Below are 20,034 nucleotides of genomic sequence, written 5' to 3' on the forward strand. Positions count from 1 at the left end.
AAAGTCATTAACGATAGCCGTCAGTCTGCTTTGGGTGGACTTAAGTGTGGGTCCACACTGCATTTTCTAACCCAAACCCTCAAACACTTTTAGAATATGGTTCATCAACTCACCTATTTTTTGCCACTTCTAAGATCATGGATGAAACACAAGTTTTCTGAGGGACGAGATTCTGAAGAAATTTTGAGCCTTGGAGGAGCTGAAGATCCTTAAAGCTTTTTATAACTGAAGTCTTTAAAAGATCAAACACCTGATATAATTGAAGAAATGAGAAAATGATCCAAAATTATAGTTTCTGGTCTGAGATAATCGCTGCTCACACACAGCCCTATGGTGACTGTTTAAATAGACTGAGATGATACAAAAGTTGTTGAGCTTCTTCATGAGAAAAGGGTGAAATGTTAATATATTATAAAATATATTATAAATAAACATTTCCTATGCCAGGTCTGGTGGTGCATGTCTATAATCTGATATTCAAAGGTTGAGGCAGGAGGATTACAAGTCTGAGGACAAATCACACAACTTATTTGGATTTGGGGAACTGCATGCCACGGTGCACATGGAGAAGTCAGAGAACCATTTTTGGGAGTTGGTTCTTTCCTTCTACTATGCCATTCCTAGGGACTGAACATCCATCATCAGGCTTAGTACCAAGTGTTTTCAGCTGCTGAGCCATCTAACCAGTAGCTCCCTTGTCTCAAATTACTTAGTAATCAACAGAGACAGGTGTGTAACTCAGTGGTCTACCACCTGCCACCAAATGTGAGGCTGAATCAATGTTCACAACCACAAAACAAAAGACAAAAAAAAAAAAAAAAAAAAAAAAAAAACATTACGCATAACCTTGGAACCCACAAGAAAAAGAGAGCAAGAACTTTATGCTTTTCTCATTGATTATCAGGCATAGTTCTTAGAAAGGCTACCATGAAGCTGCTGCTGAAAAGCCACCTAGGCTGGCTTTCTAGTAGCTTGAGCATGCCACGTGACTCTGTTACTCCACTCTACCATCTGGCTATCTCAATGGGAAATGAAGGCACACTCCAGGAATCTGAAGTTTTCCAGCAGCCTAGAACAGTGGTCTTTGTTGCTGGTAGGATAGGGAAGGATACTAACAAAAACAGGTTTTTGTATGCTTTCTTGTCAACTATAAAAGGAATAGAAGTATCATTTAAAAAAAAAAATACCTGTTCCTCAAATCTTTGTATCCTTGTTAGAGAGAGAAGAAGAGCAATGCTGAAAGGACATAAGGATTTACTGGGGTCCCCTTGCTGTCCAGCCTAGAATAAACCAAACGTCGTTATACTTCACAAGCACAGCAAAACCTCCTTAAAACAAGTTCAATAAACAGGGCAGTGGTGGTGCACACCTTTAATCCCGGCACTAGAAAGGTGGAGGCAGATAGATCTCTGGGTTTGAGGCCAGCCTGATCTACAGAGTGAGTTCCAGGACAAGGCTACACAGAGTAATCCTGGAGGGAGGGAAGGAGGGAGGGAAGGAGGAAGGGAGGGAGGGAGAGAGGGAGGGAGGGAGAGAGGGAGGGAGGGAGGGAGGGAGAAGGACAGAGGGAGAGAAAAAAAATAGCAAGAAAACGATTACTTTGCACCATAAAGGGAACAATGGGCTGACAGGAGATGAAGGAAGACTTTCAGGCCTAACCAGTCATGATCCTCAAGCAGCCTTGCCTACACAATGGACTCAGGGCTCCTAGAGGAAGTGGCTCATATTCTGGTGTGTCAAGGAAAACACAAGTAAACCATGCATATCCTGTGCCACAAAAATGCTCAAAGACCAATGCTGCCACTTCAAAAGGACACATAACCCAACTCGAGGAATCCAAATAACTCCTAGCTCAAAACAGATAAGGATTGCTAGAGAATAATGAGCAGAGCCAGTTAAAAAGCTTTACTGACATACGGACATACCGACAAAACAATAGAGGGGAAATGTAAAAACTAACACTACATTAATAGAACAAATGATACAATAGAACTTTTATAAATTTTGCTGAGGGACAATTGCCCCATGTTGGAGGCAAACCTGGGCTACAAAACAAGTTCTAGGTCAGCTAGGAATAGCAAGACCTAGCACTCAAATTTTTTAATTTTCTCCTTTTAATTCTACCATTTTGCAATTCCCAGTTTAATTCCTGATTTAGGCTAAGAATCGTTAATATATGGAAAAACAATTATTATATGGTTATTGAAGTAAAGGATTTTCACATGTTCATAAAATATGACATATTTTTAAAAGATTTAGTTTTAATTATGTATATATGTGTGTAACTTTGTACACAAGTTCAGATGCCTACAGAGGCAAGAAGAGGGCGTTTGACTCCCTAGAACTGGAGATAGAAGTGGTTGGGAGCAGCCTAACGTGGGTGCTGGAAATAGAACTCTTACACTTTTAACCACTGAGCTATCTCTCCAGCTTAAACATTATTTCAATCACAAAGGGGAATATATTTCTTTACAAATGAAAAACTGGCAGTCATTATCTTAATCAAACGGTTCACCATCACCAGAAGAAATCCTAGATACTACATGCCTCATGGGAGAGTGGTTGGCCGTCAACCAAAGGCAACCTGTTTTTGTGCAGCCAATGAGTAAAGAGTGGTTTTACATTTTAAAACAGTTGATAAAGGATCAAAGGAAAAATTAAAACACTTCATAACATGAAAATGAAATGCTTCAAGTCTTAGTGTCTATAGAGTTTCATTTGGACACAGCCATACCAATTCCTGTGTCTTGTCCAGGGCTGAGTTCTTGCTAGCACACTAATGCTGGGCAGCTGTGACAGACTGTGAAGCCTACAACACTAAACTAGTCATTATTTATCAGCCCCTGTACACAGAGCTGCTGACCTCTGCAGACAAAGTCCAAGGCTTCTGAAGGATCTGTGCTAAAACCACAATCTAGTCCCAAGAAAACAATCAGGTAAATCTTACAAAGTAGAACTCAAGATGACAGGGTGGATGATTTTAAACAATTATATAATGGAGATGGAGAGATAGCTCCATGGTTAAGAGCACTTGCTGTTCTTGCAGAGGACACAGATTCAGTTCCAAGAACCTTCATGGAGGCTGACAAACGTCAATAACTCCAGTCCCAGGAGATCTGATGCCTTCTTCTGACCTCCTCTGGCACCCAGCACACATGTGGTGCACATACATACATACACGCAAAACACTCACAAACACAGAATATAAAAAAAATTTAAAGAACACATTACAAAGATATACTTGCAACCAAATAAGGGCTAAAGTAAATAGTACTTATAAAAGCATAGCCGGGGCCAGGCGTTGGTGGCACACGCCTTTAATCCCAGCACTGGGGAGGCAGAGGCAGGCGGATCTCTGTGAGTTTGAGACCAGCCTGGTCTACAAGAGCTGGTTCCAGGACAGACTTCAAAGCCACAGAGAAACCCTGTCTCAAACAAACAAACAAAACAAAACAAAAAAACCACATAGCCTGGCAGTGGTGGCATACACCTTTAATCCCAGCACTTGGGAAGCAGAGACAAGAGGATGTCTTGTCTCAGATCAAGTCCCAGGACAGGCTCTAAAGCTAGGTGAAGGGAACAGAGGCCACACAGGTCAAAGGACAGTTTTTGAGAGTCAGTTTTTTCCTTCTACTATGCTGGTCCCAGGAACTGAATCCAAGCAATCAGGCTTGGGAGCCATTGCTTTTACCCACTGAGCCATTTGACTGCCCCCTAAAGGTTTTAATTTAATTAAGTTAATTAATTTATTTTTGTAGTTCAAGGGCAATTACATTAAAATTTGAAAGTAGAAGTGCCACCAGCACCCAGGTGGCAGAGGCAGGCAGATTTTTTGAGTTCTGAGTCTGAAGCCAGCCTGGTCTAGAGAGTGAGTTCTAGGACAACCAGGGCTATACAGAGAAACCCTGTCTCGAAAAACAAAACAAATCAACAACCAAAAAATAAGATTCTCTAGACCCATGGATATCCTGTATTTGTGCTTCTGGTCACTGACACAAAGGAGGCTTCAGTACAAACTCTCTGTCTCACAGAGACCTGGAAACATCTTAGTAAGAGCTGGTGCTACCTTTACGTGTTTCAGAAGTTCTCTGCCTAATTCACAGTCCAGTTTGACGGCAAACACAATGTGTAGAATGACGGTGCCTTCTACATGATAAAGTTCATCTGCTGGGGTGGTAACAAGTTCCAACAGCCTAGAAGATTCAATAGCAAGGTCTAAGTTAGGGTTATCGAATGCCAAGGTGCTGGGACACACAAGCATCCAACTGAAGCTGCAGAACCATGGAAGCAGAAGTTGCAAGAAAACTTACAGCAAGAATGTCTGTGGTCAGCATTTCCATTTCTTTATCTCAGACTCTCTACCCAAGTCCAACCAAGTTCAGTCAGGCTCTGACTCTCCTTACACCACCAGTACCATCACACTAGTCTTATAAGGGTCACGGATAATGTCCATGTGGCCAAAACCAATGAAGTCTCATGGAACTATGCAGCCTATACTGGCCTTGAATTTGAATTCATGATCTGTCTGCCTCAGCTCTCAAAGTGCAGGGATTATAAACCTATTTTCCTTGTCTTCTGGGACACTGCCATTGATCTCAACGTTTTCCCCATCTCTAGCTCACCTCCCCCATCTGTAAATGTCCAATATCTCAGAGCTGTTCGGTGTCTTCCTCTTCATTTCTTCCCTAGATAATTCCATCCTGTCCCTTGGCTTTAGTCCCTTCCCAATTTACATGTATATGTGTATTTACTTTTGAATAATTTAAAAATATGTATCAATTTATATTTTCGGTTCAGACTTTCACCTGCTCAATGCTCCATACAGGTTGCTAATGAGCACTGCAAATCTAATGTGGTCAGAACAGATCTCCTTACCGTCTGTGAAACCCGCTGCCAACTTAGAAACTAAGTCAACGTAGAGAACCACCTTCTCATCAACTGTGCAAGCCAAGTAACAAAGATTATTACCGACTGGGAGCAGCTGATTGCACTAGACCCAACCCTGAGACCCCTTAGCCAGGCCACTTGGATTCAAATCTTTGCTGTTATTTTCTGGCTACACAACGCAGGATAATACCTGGATTTGTTTCTTGGTTTCCATAGCCACATAAAAAGCAATGTTAGTACATGCACCTGACACAGAATAAGCACTCTGTGCACTTTTTTAAAAACAGGGAAACATCCGGGACTGGAGAGATGGCTCAGTGGTTAAGAGCACTGGCTGCTCTTGCAGGGGACCTGGGTTCAATTCCTAGCACCCACATAGCAGCTCACAACCATCTGTAACCCCCGGTTCAGGGGATCTGATGCCCTCTCTGGCTTCTAACGATACTGCACGCACATGGTGCATATACATACACTTAGGCCCACACATACACACACAAAAGAAACATTTAAAAAAAAAAAAATCCACCAGTTTTCTAAGATATGTCACATTGTGCTCTGTCTTTGTATTATTCCCAACCTGAAAATGCTCTCCTCATCAACATATGGTGGCTCTTATCAGTCAGGCTAGGCTAAAACAGAACCTTCCCAGAGACGTTTTCCCAGACCCAATCTAAAGCAGCTGTGCTGTCACTGACACATCATCCTTTCCATTTGTCACACACGACCAGCTTAAGATTCTCTTCTCACCAGAATTTAAGCTCCAATACAGCAGAAGTCTCAACTGACTGGTTCATCACTATAGTCCCAAGGCCAATGCTACCCACAGAGAAGGCAATTTGCTGTTTGTTAATTTTCTTATAAATAGATGCTAAACCTACATCTTAAAAGACAGTTAGTTATTGATACTCTCCTGGAAGGGTATGAATAAGACTTATTCTCCTACCTTCGTAACTGGGCAGCTGGAGGGGGCTACAGTTCTGAAGAGGGGACAGGAGGGGGAGGAAGCGAAGCTAACAATCACATTAATGACCAAGGCGCACGGTGGGCAGGTGGATTTGTAAAAAATGTGCTGCACTTCTAAACTCTGTTACTCACTCATCACTGCTCTGTTCCTCGCTGTGCTGCTTATCTAGCTCATTGAAGAAGGCTATTATTCCATCCAGAACACTCCTTCTGCTTCCCTAAAAATAAAATAATTATTATTATAATAAAAGAACGTTCTCCTAACTGAAGGTAAAATAACCAAGAGTTACCTAGTATAAGTTTAAATAAGTTACAACCCAGTGTCATGGTAAGAACACACAGAACACTTTCAAGTTGCAAAAGTTTGAAATACTCCACAATGCCAGGGAAACCACTTGGTTGTAGAGTGCCCAACCCTAGCTGAAACACTGTTGTGTTGCATTTCTTCCTAGATAAAATATTTCATTCTGCAAGGAAGCTCCATAAGCCTAGGTAATAATAACAGGCAAAGTCCCTGAAACTTAAGAGATACACTAGGCCCCAGCCTCCTCAAGCACATATAGGCAGCAAGGACTGGTGAGAGACACTGTCAGACCAGCTGAGTTGCTTGAAGGAGACTCTAACCTGCTGCGCTGCCTCTCCCAGTGTGCCCTACACTCCAGAATTCCAGTTTTTGTGAGCTGTCATCCATGCTGGGGTGGGCCTTTGACAATGTAGTCTTTGAGTCATTTTTGCTTCTGCAAGTAACTCTCACCCACACTCCTGAAAGCAACCCCAGGAAAGCCTGTTTCACCACGGTGGGCTTTGGTGGCATCCTTATGGGATCTGCCATTGGTTCCCTATCTGGTTTGAGCAGGTGTTTGCTCACATCTCTCTGGGAATAGTGTCACACAACAAATACTATAGTTTCTGTGCTCTCAGTGTACACACTTTCTAGGTCTATTTCTTTTACTTTCACACAAAAAATATTTTCCGCTTGGCTGAAAAGCATGATCAAATCACCACAGATGAAATAAAAACATGTATGTCTTAGTATGGAAACCAACAATCTGAAAAAGCTGAACTGGGATAGCTGCTTATGCCACAGAATTAAGAAGAATAACTGTTTTATTTGTACCTTGGAAGAGAGAACCAGAAGCTGATAGACCAAGGGTGGTATTTCTTGCAGGTTCAACTTTGAAAACATCGACAATACTTTTGCCACCACCAGATCCATCTCTTCTGTCGTTAGACGGACATCCCTGTAGAGCAGAGATTTAAAGTCTAGCCCAGAGCCTTACTGCTTTGTTTTTAGGAATTAAATGCAGGGCTTTGTAACAATTAAAATTCTATTAAACATTTTTTTTTTAAAAAATAAAATGTAGGGACTGGGGACATATCTCAGTAGGGTAAAGCATTTACTATGCAAGAGTGAGGACCAGGGCTTGGATCCCCAGGACCCATCACCTATAATTTCATCCAAGACAGGATCTCTGGATGAGCAACCTAGTTAGAATAGTTGAATCATCAAGCTATGGGATAAGTGAATGACTATGTCTCAATACCTAAGGTAAAAGATGATCAAGGAGGACACCCAACATCAACCTCTGGCCCCCACATACACCCACACTCACAATATAAGTACCTTCTCAGCAGCAAACACACACACACACACACACACACACACACACACACACACACACACACACACAAAATCAACCAATCAATCAGTTACTTAAGGGACCAAAAAGATGGCTTAATGGCTAGGAGCAGTTGCTGTTCCTCCAGGGACTGAAGTTTGGTTCCTAACACACACAATGAGCAGCTCAAAACCACCTACAACTCCAGCTCCAGGGGATCTGACACCCAATTTTAGCCTCTTCAGGCACTTGCACACACATGCACACATAAACAATAAAACAAGTCTTTAAATAAAATTTGGAATTAAAAAATAAAGAAGCTATTAGACTATAGCTGTCCTCTTTGAGTTTTCTCTTATAAATAATCTTTTAAGAGAACTAATAAATTTACTTAAGCATCTCGAAAAGAAAATCAGTCATATATTTAATAAACTAAGCCAAAATAGAGGGAGGGGAAAGAATACCATAGCAGAAAATAGAGGTACCATGATATTATTCAGAAAAAGTTGAGCTTGAGCTCACCATGTTTCAATTTCTTATAGGTGTGTTGACAAAGCTTGATGTAAAGATAACAAACAAACAATGCTTACTTGAACATAGAAGTGAGTTGAATCACGTATCGTTGAGCCCATCTGGTTAAAGACAATGAAGAAGAGTATGCGTTAATTTCATTTTAACTCCTTTACATATAATTTTATAAAACTAATGAAGAAAAAGGGGGACATTTCAAATTTGATTTTCAATACTGGGAAGCAAGATGAAACAAACACAATTTGAAACAATAGCTGGGTATTAGTGGCTCTGGAATCTTGTCCCTTTAGAGGCAGTATGAAGACCTGAAGCTCAAGGTCACCCCTTGCCTGAGACCCTGTCTTTTTAAAAAATACAAAATGAATAAATAGGACCAATAACTAGTTTTTAACTTAACAGACTAGAAAATAAAAACAGATGATAAGGTTTACACCCTAGCACCAAAAAAACAAACAGACCACTCTGATAATACCAAATATTGGTAAAACCATAGGAAGCAAGCACACTTTATATACATCTTAGAGTGTACAAGTTACAACTTTAAAAAAGCACACACTCAACAAATCAATTTATTACTTGGAACAGTTTACATACATAATTTATAAACACAGTTTACATACATACTTACAAAATGTCACTTAGGTATATAAACAGGTTATGGCAAACTTTTTTTTTCTTTTAAATAGAGAAAATATTTGAACCAGGACTGTTAACTTAGACCTATAATGCCAGTATTCTAGAGGATAAGGCAGGAGGGGAATGAATTTAAGGCTATATATTGAGAATCTGTCTTTAATAAAAGAAACAAGTTAGCTAGGCCTGATGGTGTACACTCGTAATCCCAGTACTTGGGAGGCTGAGACGGAAACAATGCCACAAAAATTTGGAGCTAGCCTGAGCTACATAATGAGACCTTGTCTCAAAAACAAAACAAGCAAACAAAAAACCCAAAGTGTTTTAAAAACAAATAAAAAACACACACACAAACGAACTAGACAATCCTCTGCCTTAACTAGACACTCCCTCGGGACTCTAAACCATATTTAGAGTCCTGTGCAGCTGCATTAAAACTAACAGTCATGTAAACTAGAAGCACATGCAGTTCTAGTATACTGAATCAGCTCTTTCTTTCCTTAAATACTTACTGCAAACCAAATGGTGTTATAATAGTATATTGTTGCTATTATTATTATTACCTGGTTTATAAATAATACTAAAGTTATTACCATAATTATGGTAATATATCATATACTGACATATAATATTTATTATGTAACTATACATAAATTTACATATAATAAAGATTCTTATATTATTATTATTTGGTTTGGAAATAATATTAAATAATAGTAAATTAATATTTGGTTTGGAAGATATAGGGAAGAAAAAAAGGCAGGCCTTTTGAGCTAAGCCTGGCAGTCAGCAGGCAAACAGGTGGTGGACAATACTGGGGAGCTTTACGGAATGAGAAAACCCAGTGCTGGGAAAGCATGCCCAGGCTTTGGCAGTAGTGTGCGCACACATCACCCCCATACACTCACACACACACATGCCCAGGCGCACACACACAGACATGCACTCAGACACATTCACATACACACAGACACATACATACACACACACACACACACACACATGCACACACAAAACTCGGAAGAGCTGGTAAGCAGCAGCAGCACTAACAATGAAAGCCAGACAAAGGACCGTTTATTCCACTTTATGAGACAGGCTCAAATGTAGCTCAGGTTACTCTTAAAAACTTGCTACACAGCCGAGATGACTTTTTGTTCCTGATCCTCCTGGGTCCACCTCCCAAGTGCTGGGATTATAGGCACACACCACCATGCCTGGCTCTCAGGGTGGTATATTATAAACAACAACCATCAACAAAACAGGCAACAAAGTTTACAAATACAACCAGGGACAACAACATTCCATAAGGCATGAAGATCATAAGTTCAAAGACAGCCTAAGCTGCACAGGGAACCCCAGTCTCAAAACAACAAAATCGCCTACAGTTGTGTGTGAGTGTGTGCATGCGTGTCTAGAGACTCACCTGACAGAACACAGGCTGTCAATCAACTGCCTCTTGTATTCTTCTCCATTCAAATCACCTAAAAACACAAAATGGATGAAGAGATTTTTTGCATAATATGAAAAAAGAAAAAGCCCACAGAGCCGGAAGAAAATTACCTTTCCCACAAGTCAGCACTTCCTTTTTGGTAGCCAAGGCAGTAAGAATGATGGGAAATAACTCCAAAGATTTCCCATTCACTAGGCTGTCCTCTCTGATAGCACCAACAAACTCACTGGCTAATTCGACAAGTAATGGTCCTGGAAAATGGTGAACCTAAAAGTTCAAGGATAAAGAATATCTTAAGCAGGAATCCAACGTTTGAAACCTTTCTGTGAAGGAAGTCAATTGCTGAAATACTGAATAGTTATGGCCTCCCACAACAGGCACTGTCAGGGATTCATGGAATCATGCTGTTCTGTTCCATATTTGTAATTGTAAAGGACTTCAAAGATTAGAGTCCTCCATCAACCCCTTAATGCTTTCAAGACCTACAAGGAGATTTGTATCATGGTACTGGAAGGTAAGAGCAGTCTAAGTGGCTGGTACCTTCCTGGCCCACGTTTTAAGTCACAGATCCTCTCCCTATGTAGGAACTATGCTATGTTTGGCACTGAGCATTGCCCCTTCCACCTTACCTCCAGCATCAGCAATCCTATGATCTCAGATGCTACTTCTTGCTGCAAATCTCCTGATTCAACCAACTGGATACAGCAAGAATATACCTTGGATCTCCTAAGGGCTCCATCTTCCTCAGAGCAAGGTGAGCCTTGGTGTTTTAAACAGGTGTATAGAACAAAGGAAGAAGGAACAAAGATCAAGGATATATAGGAAAAGCAAACAAGCCTGTAATGTAATACCGACACAGTATAACGGTGCGTTTTAACAGTGATATCGAGGGGCTTTGAAGAAGTACTCAGTTTAGCTAAACAAAAGGACTAAAGTGTCACCTTCTGTTCCACTAATTTATTTTACTACATAGTGCAGCAATTTGAGAAGGGGACTTCACTTATCCACTGCTAATGCTTTATGTCAAGACGTTATTGCTAGGCTATGTCAACAAGGCAAAAAGGACAGTAAAATTCATCTCTTCCATAAGATACAAGAATACTGACAGAATTAGCCAAATTCAATTCCAGAAATTAGCCAAAACTCAACTAAAGGAGTGTCTCTGTAAGAAAAACAACCCTGACATACACAGATGGAGCACCCTTTATGCCAGCATTGGGAGGCGGAGGCAAGAGAATTGGAGTTTACAGTCATCCTGGACTACATCAGTTTAAGGCCAGCCTGGGCTAAATGAGACTTTGTCTCAAAAATTAAAACAAAGAAAAATAATTCCAGGCAATCAGTTTTATAAAGGTTCCAAATTGGGGCAGGTGGGGGTGGGGGGCAGGTATAAAGCCAGATCTCTACTTCACAACACACAAAAGTCAATTCATTGAAGATCTTAACGTAAGAGCTAAAGCAAAATCTGTGGCACACACTGTAACTCTAGTACTTGAACACTGAGGCAGGATTAGGTATTTGAGGCTGGGCATGCTGGTGCACACTTTTAATCTCAGCACTCAAAAGAGGCAGGTGAATCTCTGTGAGTTCAAGGCCAGCCTGATCTACATAGCAAGTTCCAGACCAGTTGGAGCTACACACTAAGATACTGTCTCAAAATGAATAAATAAATAAGCAAATAATTTCTTTTTAGAGAATTCTATCATAATTTATGAAGCCACTCTGAGTCACAATCCGAACATAGAGCCCTTCTTCAAGAAAGTGAAACAAACACTACATTGGAAATTAAGGCTCCATATGAGGTATGCAAGGTATTCTGTTCTATTCAAACCCAGAGTTCCCTTGCCCCTCGGTAAGTACCAGACACATCTTAGTCTCCACAATTCTAAAACACTGAATAAACCACAGCAGAGCACCCTTTACAGACCCCAAGTCAGCAACGCACTCTCAGGTTGCCTTTCCAATTCCCCTCAGTAAAGTATCTCAGTATCACACCAAGGCAAGCTCCGCTTTAGCTGATTCTGTAGAATCTCCTGAACAAAAAGGATGTTCCACTGAGGTTTCTGACAGTCAGAAAAACAGCAATGACACCCAAAGTAAACCAATTGACAGAGAGATGCAAATCACCTTTGAAGATGGCTCTCAGGAATGTTCCAACAGCTCTTCCTTTCACAGCTCGACTCTGAAGGAGATCAGTCAACTGCAACCAAAGAGACAACAATTACAAGTCTCTGGGACCTGCTCCTCTACCTACATGACCTCATTGTGCAGAAGGAAAACAGGTGCTACCAGGTTCAGGTCAGACTAAAATACATAAGTTCTCTTTTTTATTTTGATAGAGCAGCAAGATCTTAATAGAATCCTGGACCACTGACTAAAAGTTAGCCAGGCATAGTGGCCAAGACCTGAAATCCCAGCACTTTGGTTGAAGCAGGAGGACGTTCATGAGTTCTGGGCCAGCCTAGTATACATGGCAGCTGCAAGGCCAGCAAGAGCCACAGAGAACTACTTCTAAAAAATAATAAAGATTAGGGCTGGAGATGTAGCTCAGTTGGTAAAGCACTTGCCTAGTATGTACAAGACTCTGGGTTCAAACTCTTGCTCTCCAAAAACTGTGTGCAGTGACACATACCTATAATTCAGTGTTCAAGTACTGGAGTTACAGTGCTCTTGAGATGGAGGCAGGAGGATCAGAAGTCCAAGGTTATCCTTGGCTACACAGGTGTTCAATACCAGCTTGGGCTAAGACCCTGATTTAAAAAAAAAAAAAAAAAAAAAAAAAAAAAGACTAATAGCTACTCCAAAATTTAGAGCCAGATATGGTAACAGTTCATGTCTATAGTCCCAGTATTTGGGAGGCTGAGGCAGGAGCTTAAGGTCTATCTACATTACACAGTAAGCAAGAATTTGTCTCAAAATCCCAATGGCAGTTAAATTTATTCTACAAATATTTACCAACTCTTTCATTAGCACTAGGTACCGTGGCATGATTTAGAGACATCCATCCATCAACAAATACTTCTGGTGCATGCATGTACTTTTTCAGAGAACAATGTAAGGCTGGACAAACAGACATGGTCATTTCCTCAAAGTTTATGAGAAAGGGGAAAGAATGACGGAAGAAAAAAAAAACAGAAAAAAATTTTGTCAAGATGAGGAACAAGTAGCTGAAATAGACAATAACTTAAAGGAAGGGAGGCCATAGCAAATAGCAGGTAGTGTAGTCAAACCTTCTCTGAGGTAGGAAACATTTAGGCAGAGTATGGGCAGGTAAGAAAGAGTTGGCTATACATGGAGAGATAGAAACATCATTGTACCAAGGCTCCAACAGGGCAAGTGTTTGGCATGCTTGAGTACCTGAGAAAAGACCAATGTGTCAGGTGAGTGGCAAAAAAAGGAAGAGTAGCAAAAAGTCATGCTGGAGCAATAGGCAAGGACCAGAGTAAGAAGGATCCCATAGGCCATCACAGGAAGCACAGGATTCATCTAAGTGCAAGAGGAGTTGCTGATGAAAAACAAGAGATACATACTTCTTATGGAGAGAGAATGGTTTGTGGTGACTGATGAGGAAAGAGAGTCACCTACTAAGAGAAAGAGTGAATGTGTAAAGAGCAGATGAAGTCCTGAATGAATGTATATTGCTGACATGACACGGCCATTTTGAGGACCAAGGCCTTGTACCCATGGGAAACTGCCAAAGCCTTTCTGCCATGTTAGGCTCAAAAAGGCAAAATGTGGAGAATTCCTCTGGTCTAAGCACAGTGTTTACAAATGATTGACCAGTGTGTGCAAAAACTAGCAGCTGCAATTTCCTCCTCAGTATTTACGGCCTGAGACTGGTGGCCTACAGACACCTCCTTCTGTGCTGTACACAGTAAACACACTGAGGTTCCAGGCTGTTGCAGTAGTTGGTACCACTCCATCAGAGTGTGCACAGCCCACCAACTCTTTTCTGTATATGTCTGTAAGTCTGTTCTTTTTTCATTCCCTCACCACCCCAGTCAGAGTTCCAGGAGCAAGCCATGCGTGTCATGGCAAAATGGTTAGAAATTAAGGGGTAGGCCCGGAATAGATTACCACAGCCCTGGAAGGAGCTACCCCTGTCAGAGTCTTGATCTGGACTGCTGGTACCCAGAATTAGGAAAGAAACTTTACTATATAAGCTATTCAGTCTGAGGTCCTTTATAAGAGCAGCCTTAGCACACTAATATACAGGAGATGGGGGGGAAAGAGACAGATTCAAGACATATCTGAGAGGTAAAAATAGAAACCCATCAAAGTTTGAAGGTAAAGAGGAGAGATGCAGGAAAACACATCGATGAAGAATTCTTAATTTCAGACTTAAGCAACTAACTGGAGGTGGTAGCATCTAATGAAAACAGTGAAATTTGGGTTTTAGTGAACACCTACATAACCAGAGGGCTACTACAGCACACTGTTGAGCTCTACCCAGTGTCCATCTCAGGTGGTCTTTTTCAGAGCTTAGGACCTCTACTCGGAGCTATAAGGGCAAAAATGCCAAGTAGATAACTCCATCATTATTGTTTCATTTTTATAATCATAGATTTACAGTGAAGAGTCAGACATTGGCGTTCTTTTACCAATAATTTTAAAAAGATTTTTCTGTATACTAACTTATTTTCTTTAAAGAAAAACATAAATGGAGATGCATCAACAAGTAAACTAATACTTCAAATTCATAACTTCAGCCTCTATGTAGCTTCAAATATGACTGCTCTGAGGACTACAAACATGTATTGATCTGTGGGCCAAAGAGATGGCTCAGTGGCTAATAGTGCTTGCTGCTCTTCCAGGGGACCCAGATTTGATTCTCAGCACCCACATGGTTACTCACAACCATCTATAATTCCAATTCTAGGGAATCTGGTGAGTTCCTGGCTTCCATGGGCACCAGGCATGCACATGGTACACATACATACATGCAGGCAAAATACACACAGAATAAAAAAATTAAAAATACAAAAGTATAATGACTTGTATATACTCAGCTACCAAGACAATCTAAGGTCATTTCAAATTTAAAACAGATTATAAATGGCTTCAGTTGTGCTTTTAATTCTCAGCTTTTGATTTCTTTTTCTGTTTGTTTTGGGTTTTGTAGTGTTGGGGACAGAACCCAGGGCCTTTGGCATGCCAAGCAAGTCTTCTACCACTGAACTGCACCTCGGCCCTCTTTCTACTTTTTGTTTAGTCCAGGCAGGACATGAGCTTGCAGTCTTGACAGTTTCCCCAATAGCAGGATTGCAGCTTACATCTCACTGTCTACCTATGACACTGATGAGAGGATAGGCCCCAGTGTATCTCTGTGGCTCTGCAGCTGCCCCTCTCCTTCCAGCTCACGAGTCCTGTGAACTTGTCAAAGTTGGCCTTTGCTGTTAGCAGTACTCACATCATCAGTTTTCAGGGTTTGAAGAAATTCCTGCAGTTTATCCGTTGTTTTATCTGTTGCTAGAGATAAAATTTTCAGGTCCATTGCTGCTCATATCAGAGAACTGTAAGAAAAAAAAAAAGGTCACAGCTGGAAGCTTCTAGAAATAATTCATACTAGATACAGACAACACAGCAGACAGAAACCTCAAGTAGGATGATGATGCTTATCCTAATCAAGTCTTACAAATTCCCTACAAGTCTGTATGTGGTTTCATAGCTTCTGCATACATTTTCACCATCTATTCAACATAATGCTTAAAACTGAAATATATCAGATATATTGTAAATATATAGGACTATATAAGCATACAATAAAACACCATTCAACAAATAAATAAACTAACAGTATTTTAAATGATAAGCGCCAATTAAATGGTATAAAAAATAAACAAAACAGCCAGGTGTTGGTGGTGCACACCTTTAATCCCAGCACTCGGGAAGCAGAGGCAGGCAGATCTCTGTGAGTTCGAGGCCAGCCTGGTCTCTAGAGCGAGTGCCAGGATAGACTCCAAAGCTACACAGAGAAACTCTGTCTTAAAAAACCAAAAATAAAATAAAATAAAATAAAACAAACAAGTAAGGCTCAGTGTTACAGTGTTTGTAAAGCATGCACAAGGCCGTAGGTTCAATCCCCATGCCATAAAATAGGGGGGAAATAGAGAGAGAGAGAGAGAGGGAGAGAGAGAGAGAGAGAGAGAGAGAGAGAGAGAATGAGAGCAAAAAAGGGTGTGTGTGTGTGTGTGTGTGTGTGTAGGGTGAAGATTACATGCACTGGTTGGTTAGCTCACACCCGAAGAGGGAGAGAGAGACAGGATTACGAATTCAAGACCAGCCCTCAGTTACATGGTGAGTTTGAGGCCAGCCCAGGCTATAAGAGTCTGTCTCAGCAAACCAAAGAACAGAAACAAAACGAGTAGCTAGTAACACTAAAAATGATCTCAGAAGAGAAGTCTGAACTGGAAATTAAAAGACTACTTTTTTTGTTTGTTTTTCAAAACAGGGTTTCTCTGTGTAGCCCTGGCTGTCCTGGTATTCATGCTATAGACCAGGTTGGCCTGGAACTCAGAGACCCACCTGCCTCTTCCAGGTGCTGGTATTAAAGGTGTGCGTCACCACCACCCAGTTTAAGAGACTAAATTTAGCCGGGTGTTGGTAGCGCACACCTTTAATCCCAACACTTGGGAGGCAGAGGCAGGTGGATCTGTGAGTTCAAGACCAGCCTGATCTACGAGAGTTAGTTCTAGGACAGTCTCCAAAGCCAATGAGAAACCCTGTCTCAAAAAACCAAAATAAAAAAACCCAAAGAGAGAGAGAGAGCGAGACTAAGTTTAGGTAGCCAAGACAACCAGATGGTCTACAACACTGGAAAGGAGGGTACCATAAATATGTCTGAACTGAAAAGCATATTTGGGTAGATTGTGGGAAAGGGAGACCACATAGAACAGCAAGAGGACTAAAGAAAGAGGCTGAGAAGAAACAAGATCTCAGGAGTCAGTTAAGGAATTTAGATTTTACTGACAACTATCAAAAGCACCTGAGTGACAGAGTCTGATGAGACTGGAAACAGTCTTTGAGGCACAAAGTGTTGTGTAAATCAAAGTGGGAAGGAAATATGGAAGAAACCAAGAGGCAACCTGGAGGTCTGCGTAGAGTGGTGTCTGTGCAATGGAGGGGATAAGTGGAGGCACACTGGACACAGTGCTGAGCAACAGGGAAGTGAAGAGGTAAATGCAGACTGCAGGGGGGAAAGCCTACCTGCTTCTTCTCTCCCTCCTGCTTCTCCTCCTCATATACATCAGCATCATCCACTTAGCCACTCAACACAGAAACCTGGGCAAACTCTCAGGAACTCTGCTCCCATCCTCCATATTCACTACCAAGACCTGTCATTGTCACCCACTCCCCGACATCTCTCAAATCTGACAGCATCTCTCCATCTCCATTCTGACCACATTACTTCAAAGCCACCGACATTTCTCATTGAACCACTCCAAAAATATTTTAATCTGTCTCCCTCTACACAGCAATAACAGGTATTTTTTCTAAAACAAAAACCAAATTATATATTTTCCTTCCAACATATCCTTTCCTTCCAACCTCTCCTTACCTTATCTTAAAAATGGTTTTTCAGCCAGGTGGTAGGGGCTCATGCCTTTACTCCCAGCACTCGGGAGGCAGAGGCAAGTGGACTTCTGTGGGTTGGAGGCCAGCCTGGTCTACACAGTGAATTTCATGACAGCCAGGGACATGTGAGACCCTGTCTCAAACACACACACACACACACACACACACACACAGAGAGAGAGAGAGAGAGAGAGACAGACACACACACTCTCTCTCTCATCCTAGAGCTGGAGACACAGCTCAGCAGTAGAGCCTCTACTGCTCTTCCAGAAGACCCGAGTTCCATTCCTAGCATCCACATTAGGTGGCTCACAACTGCTTCTAACTCTATTCTGGGCTCAAAGAGCACTTCCACACACATGGCAGATTCACACATACACGTAAGAAAAATTAAAATGAATCTTCAAAAAGTGCCATGGGGTCTAAGCCCATGACTAACTTGCCCACCCCCCACACAAGGAAATTAACCAGACCCAAAGTCTATACATCACAGTGAACTTTATACAGTGAGAACAGTCACTCTGAAAACAGTGGAGCTTCACATTGGATTTTACACCTTCTCTATCAAATATGTTTTTATGCACCACCAAAACCAGAAAAAATATATAACAGAGTTAAACTAGGTGACAAGAAAGGACTGTTTGCAGGAAATGGGCATTGAGTCATGAAAAAGGATATAAAGCTAATTGCTTTTCTAGTTTTATCACTCTAAGAACAATGAATTGTTTTCTGTTTTTCAAAGCCCAAAGGCCCTCCTGTTATTGGTTCTTACAAATGATTTCTCATCTGAAACAAAATAAATACCCACCCTTCCATTCTTGTTCTCTAACCATTTGGCTTCTACAAAACCTTCAGACCTCAGCTCAACCCACACACTCTCAGATGCTAGGGTTAAATGCTCTCCATTGCATCCTCTAAAAGCACCAGTAAAATTCCTTCCCCAATGTTACCAACTTTTAATACATTTTAAATTAATGGCTAGGGTCTCCTACTAGCATACAATTCCATGAGTGTATCCAGATTTTTTTTTTTAATCGTTATCTTGAGCACAGTAACAAGCATATATTAAGGACCTAACAAATACCTGATGTAGGCTAAAGGAAGTCACTCAGCTGGTAGAGGGCTTGCTTAGCAGGCATTAAGTCCTGTGTTTGACCACAACGCTACCCCAAGACTGTGTGAACCTGACATGGTAATGCATGCCTGTAATTCAAGCACTCAGGAGGTGGAGACAAGATCAAGGTCTTCCTCGGCTACACAGACTTTGTAGCCAACTAGGCTACATAAGACCCTGGCTCAAAAACAGAACGAAAGAGAAAAAGAAACAGAAACTATAAAACGAGGCAGCTAATGTATATTTTTCTATCCTAACTTTTAAATACTGTTCCGAAAATATACTAAGCGTTTAATGAAGGTTGGGCGTTGGCTTTGTATGCTATAGTAAACGCTATATAAATGGAAAACAACTCAACACATCTCTGGTGGGGGTTGTTAGCTTCTGGAGCTCCATTCTACTCACGAGTGAACCTCCTGAGCAGACTGCCTACTCTACGCAGCGCCACTGGCCTGTCTTCCCACTGACACTGGGCTCCACGCGCGACACCGGGCTCGGGGACGTCCCCGAAGGGAAGGACCAATAGGGAGAGCTGAGCGGGGCGCGCCCCGGAGAAACCCGCCAAAGCTGAGGCACCCGACCCCAGCGCAGGCACCAGGCACCAGGCACCAGGCACCAGGCACGGCGGGACGCACGTCGCAAAGAGACCGCCTGTCCTCCCGAGCCCACTTCCTCCTCCCTGTGCGCGCAGACCCTGGACCATCACCTCAACTTCACCGCAGCCTCCTTCCAAAATTCCCGCTCAACTCCACGCAGCCGCACTTCCGTCGCCCAGAGCAACAGGTCCCGCCCCCGCAGCTCATTTCCGACTCCCTAGCACGGTGGGGCGTACCATTCCAGCTGACAGAGTGGGGGGGACCATTCCGGAGTTCATGGTCTAAGTTCACAGCAAGGGAGGCGCGACCTGCTTGCTCGCTTTGGGGACCCCAAAGTGAGCTTGCGCGTTATGGTCCTGACCTAGCCAAGCTTTCCTTCAACTCTGTAGTACAAGCCAGTGCGGAAGGAATTGAATCAATGGCTAGCTTTGCAGGTCCTTACATTGGAAGCACCTCAAAGGCAGAGGGGGCGCTCATATTTCACATTGTCCTTGGGGAGATGAAGCGGGAACTAATCTCTGCTCCCTTATATAACCTCAACGTCTAACTGGTACTTTCCCAGAAGCAGTGAATGTCCAATACATACTTGTTAATAAACACCTGACTGTGGAGTTAAGATCAATGGAGCAGTGGACCGAGTTTCTACTTTAGATTGAGGGTACAGCT

At 41.9% G+C, this 20,034-nt stretch overlaps 1 protein-coding gene across 4 annotated transcripts in view; it reads right to left on the reverse strand.

Annotated features, from left to right (window-relative positions):
- Fanci (FA complementation group I) overlaps positions 1–19,600 on the reverse strand; it is a 58,275-nt gene extending 38,675 nt beyond the window's left edge. For 2 of the 4 annotated variants that reach the window (XM_027408190.2, XM_035442444.1), the window contains exons 1-12: positions 19,479–19,600; positions 15,494–15,596; positions 12,211–12,283; positions 10,713–10,843; positions 10,194–10,350; positions 10,057–10,114; positions 8,060–8,101; positions 6,968–7,091; positions 5,983–6,068; positions 4,067–4,193; positions 1,188–1,280; positions 114–250 (exon numbers count right to left, since the gene is read on the reverse strand). In XM_027408190.2, the coding sequence (XP_027263991.1) occupies positions 114–250; positions 1,188–1,280; positions 4,067–4,193; positions 5,983–6,068; positions 6,968–7,091; positions 8,060–8,101; positions 10,057–10,114; positions 10,194–10,350; positions 10,713–10,843; positions 12,211–12,283; positions 15,494–15,577 (1,112 nt within the window). In that variant the 5' untranslated portion in view covers positions 15,578–15,596; positions 19,479–19,600. Of the gene's footprint in view, positions 1–113; positions 251–1,187; positions 1,281–4,066; positions 4,194–5,982; positions 6,069–6,967; positions 7,092–8,059; positions 8,102–10,056; positions 10,115–10,193; positions 10,351–10,712; positions 10,844–12,210; positions 12,284–15,493; positions 15,597–18,742; positions 19,099–19,177; positions 19,301–19,478 lie in introns of those variants that run through there. The other 2 variants (XM_027408192.2, XM_027408191.2) reach the window with 2 other exon arrangements.
- Between the last annotated feature and the right edge of the window lie 434 nt (positions 19,601–20,034).

The sequence above is a fragment of the Cricetulus griseus genome, chromosome 3 (genome assembly GCF_003668045.3).
Source record: "Cricetulus griseus strain 17A/GY chromosome 3, alternate assembly CriGri-PICRH-1.0, whole genome shotgun sequence".
Classification (NCBI taxonomy): domain Eukaryota; kingdom Metazoa; phylum Chordata; class Mammalia; order Rodentia; family Cricetidae; genus Cricetulus; species Cricetulus griseus.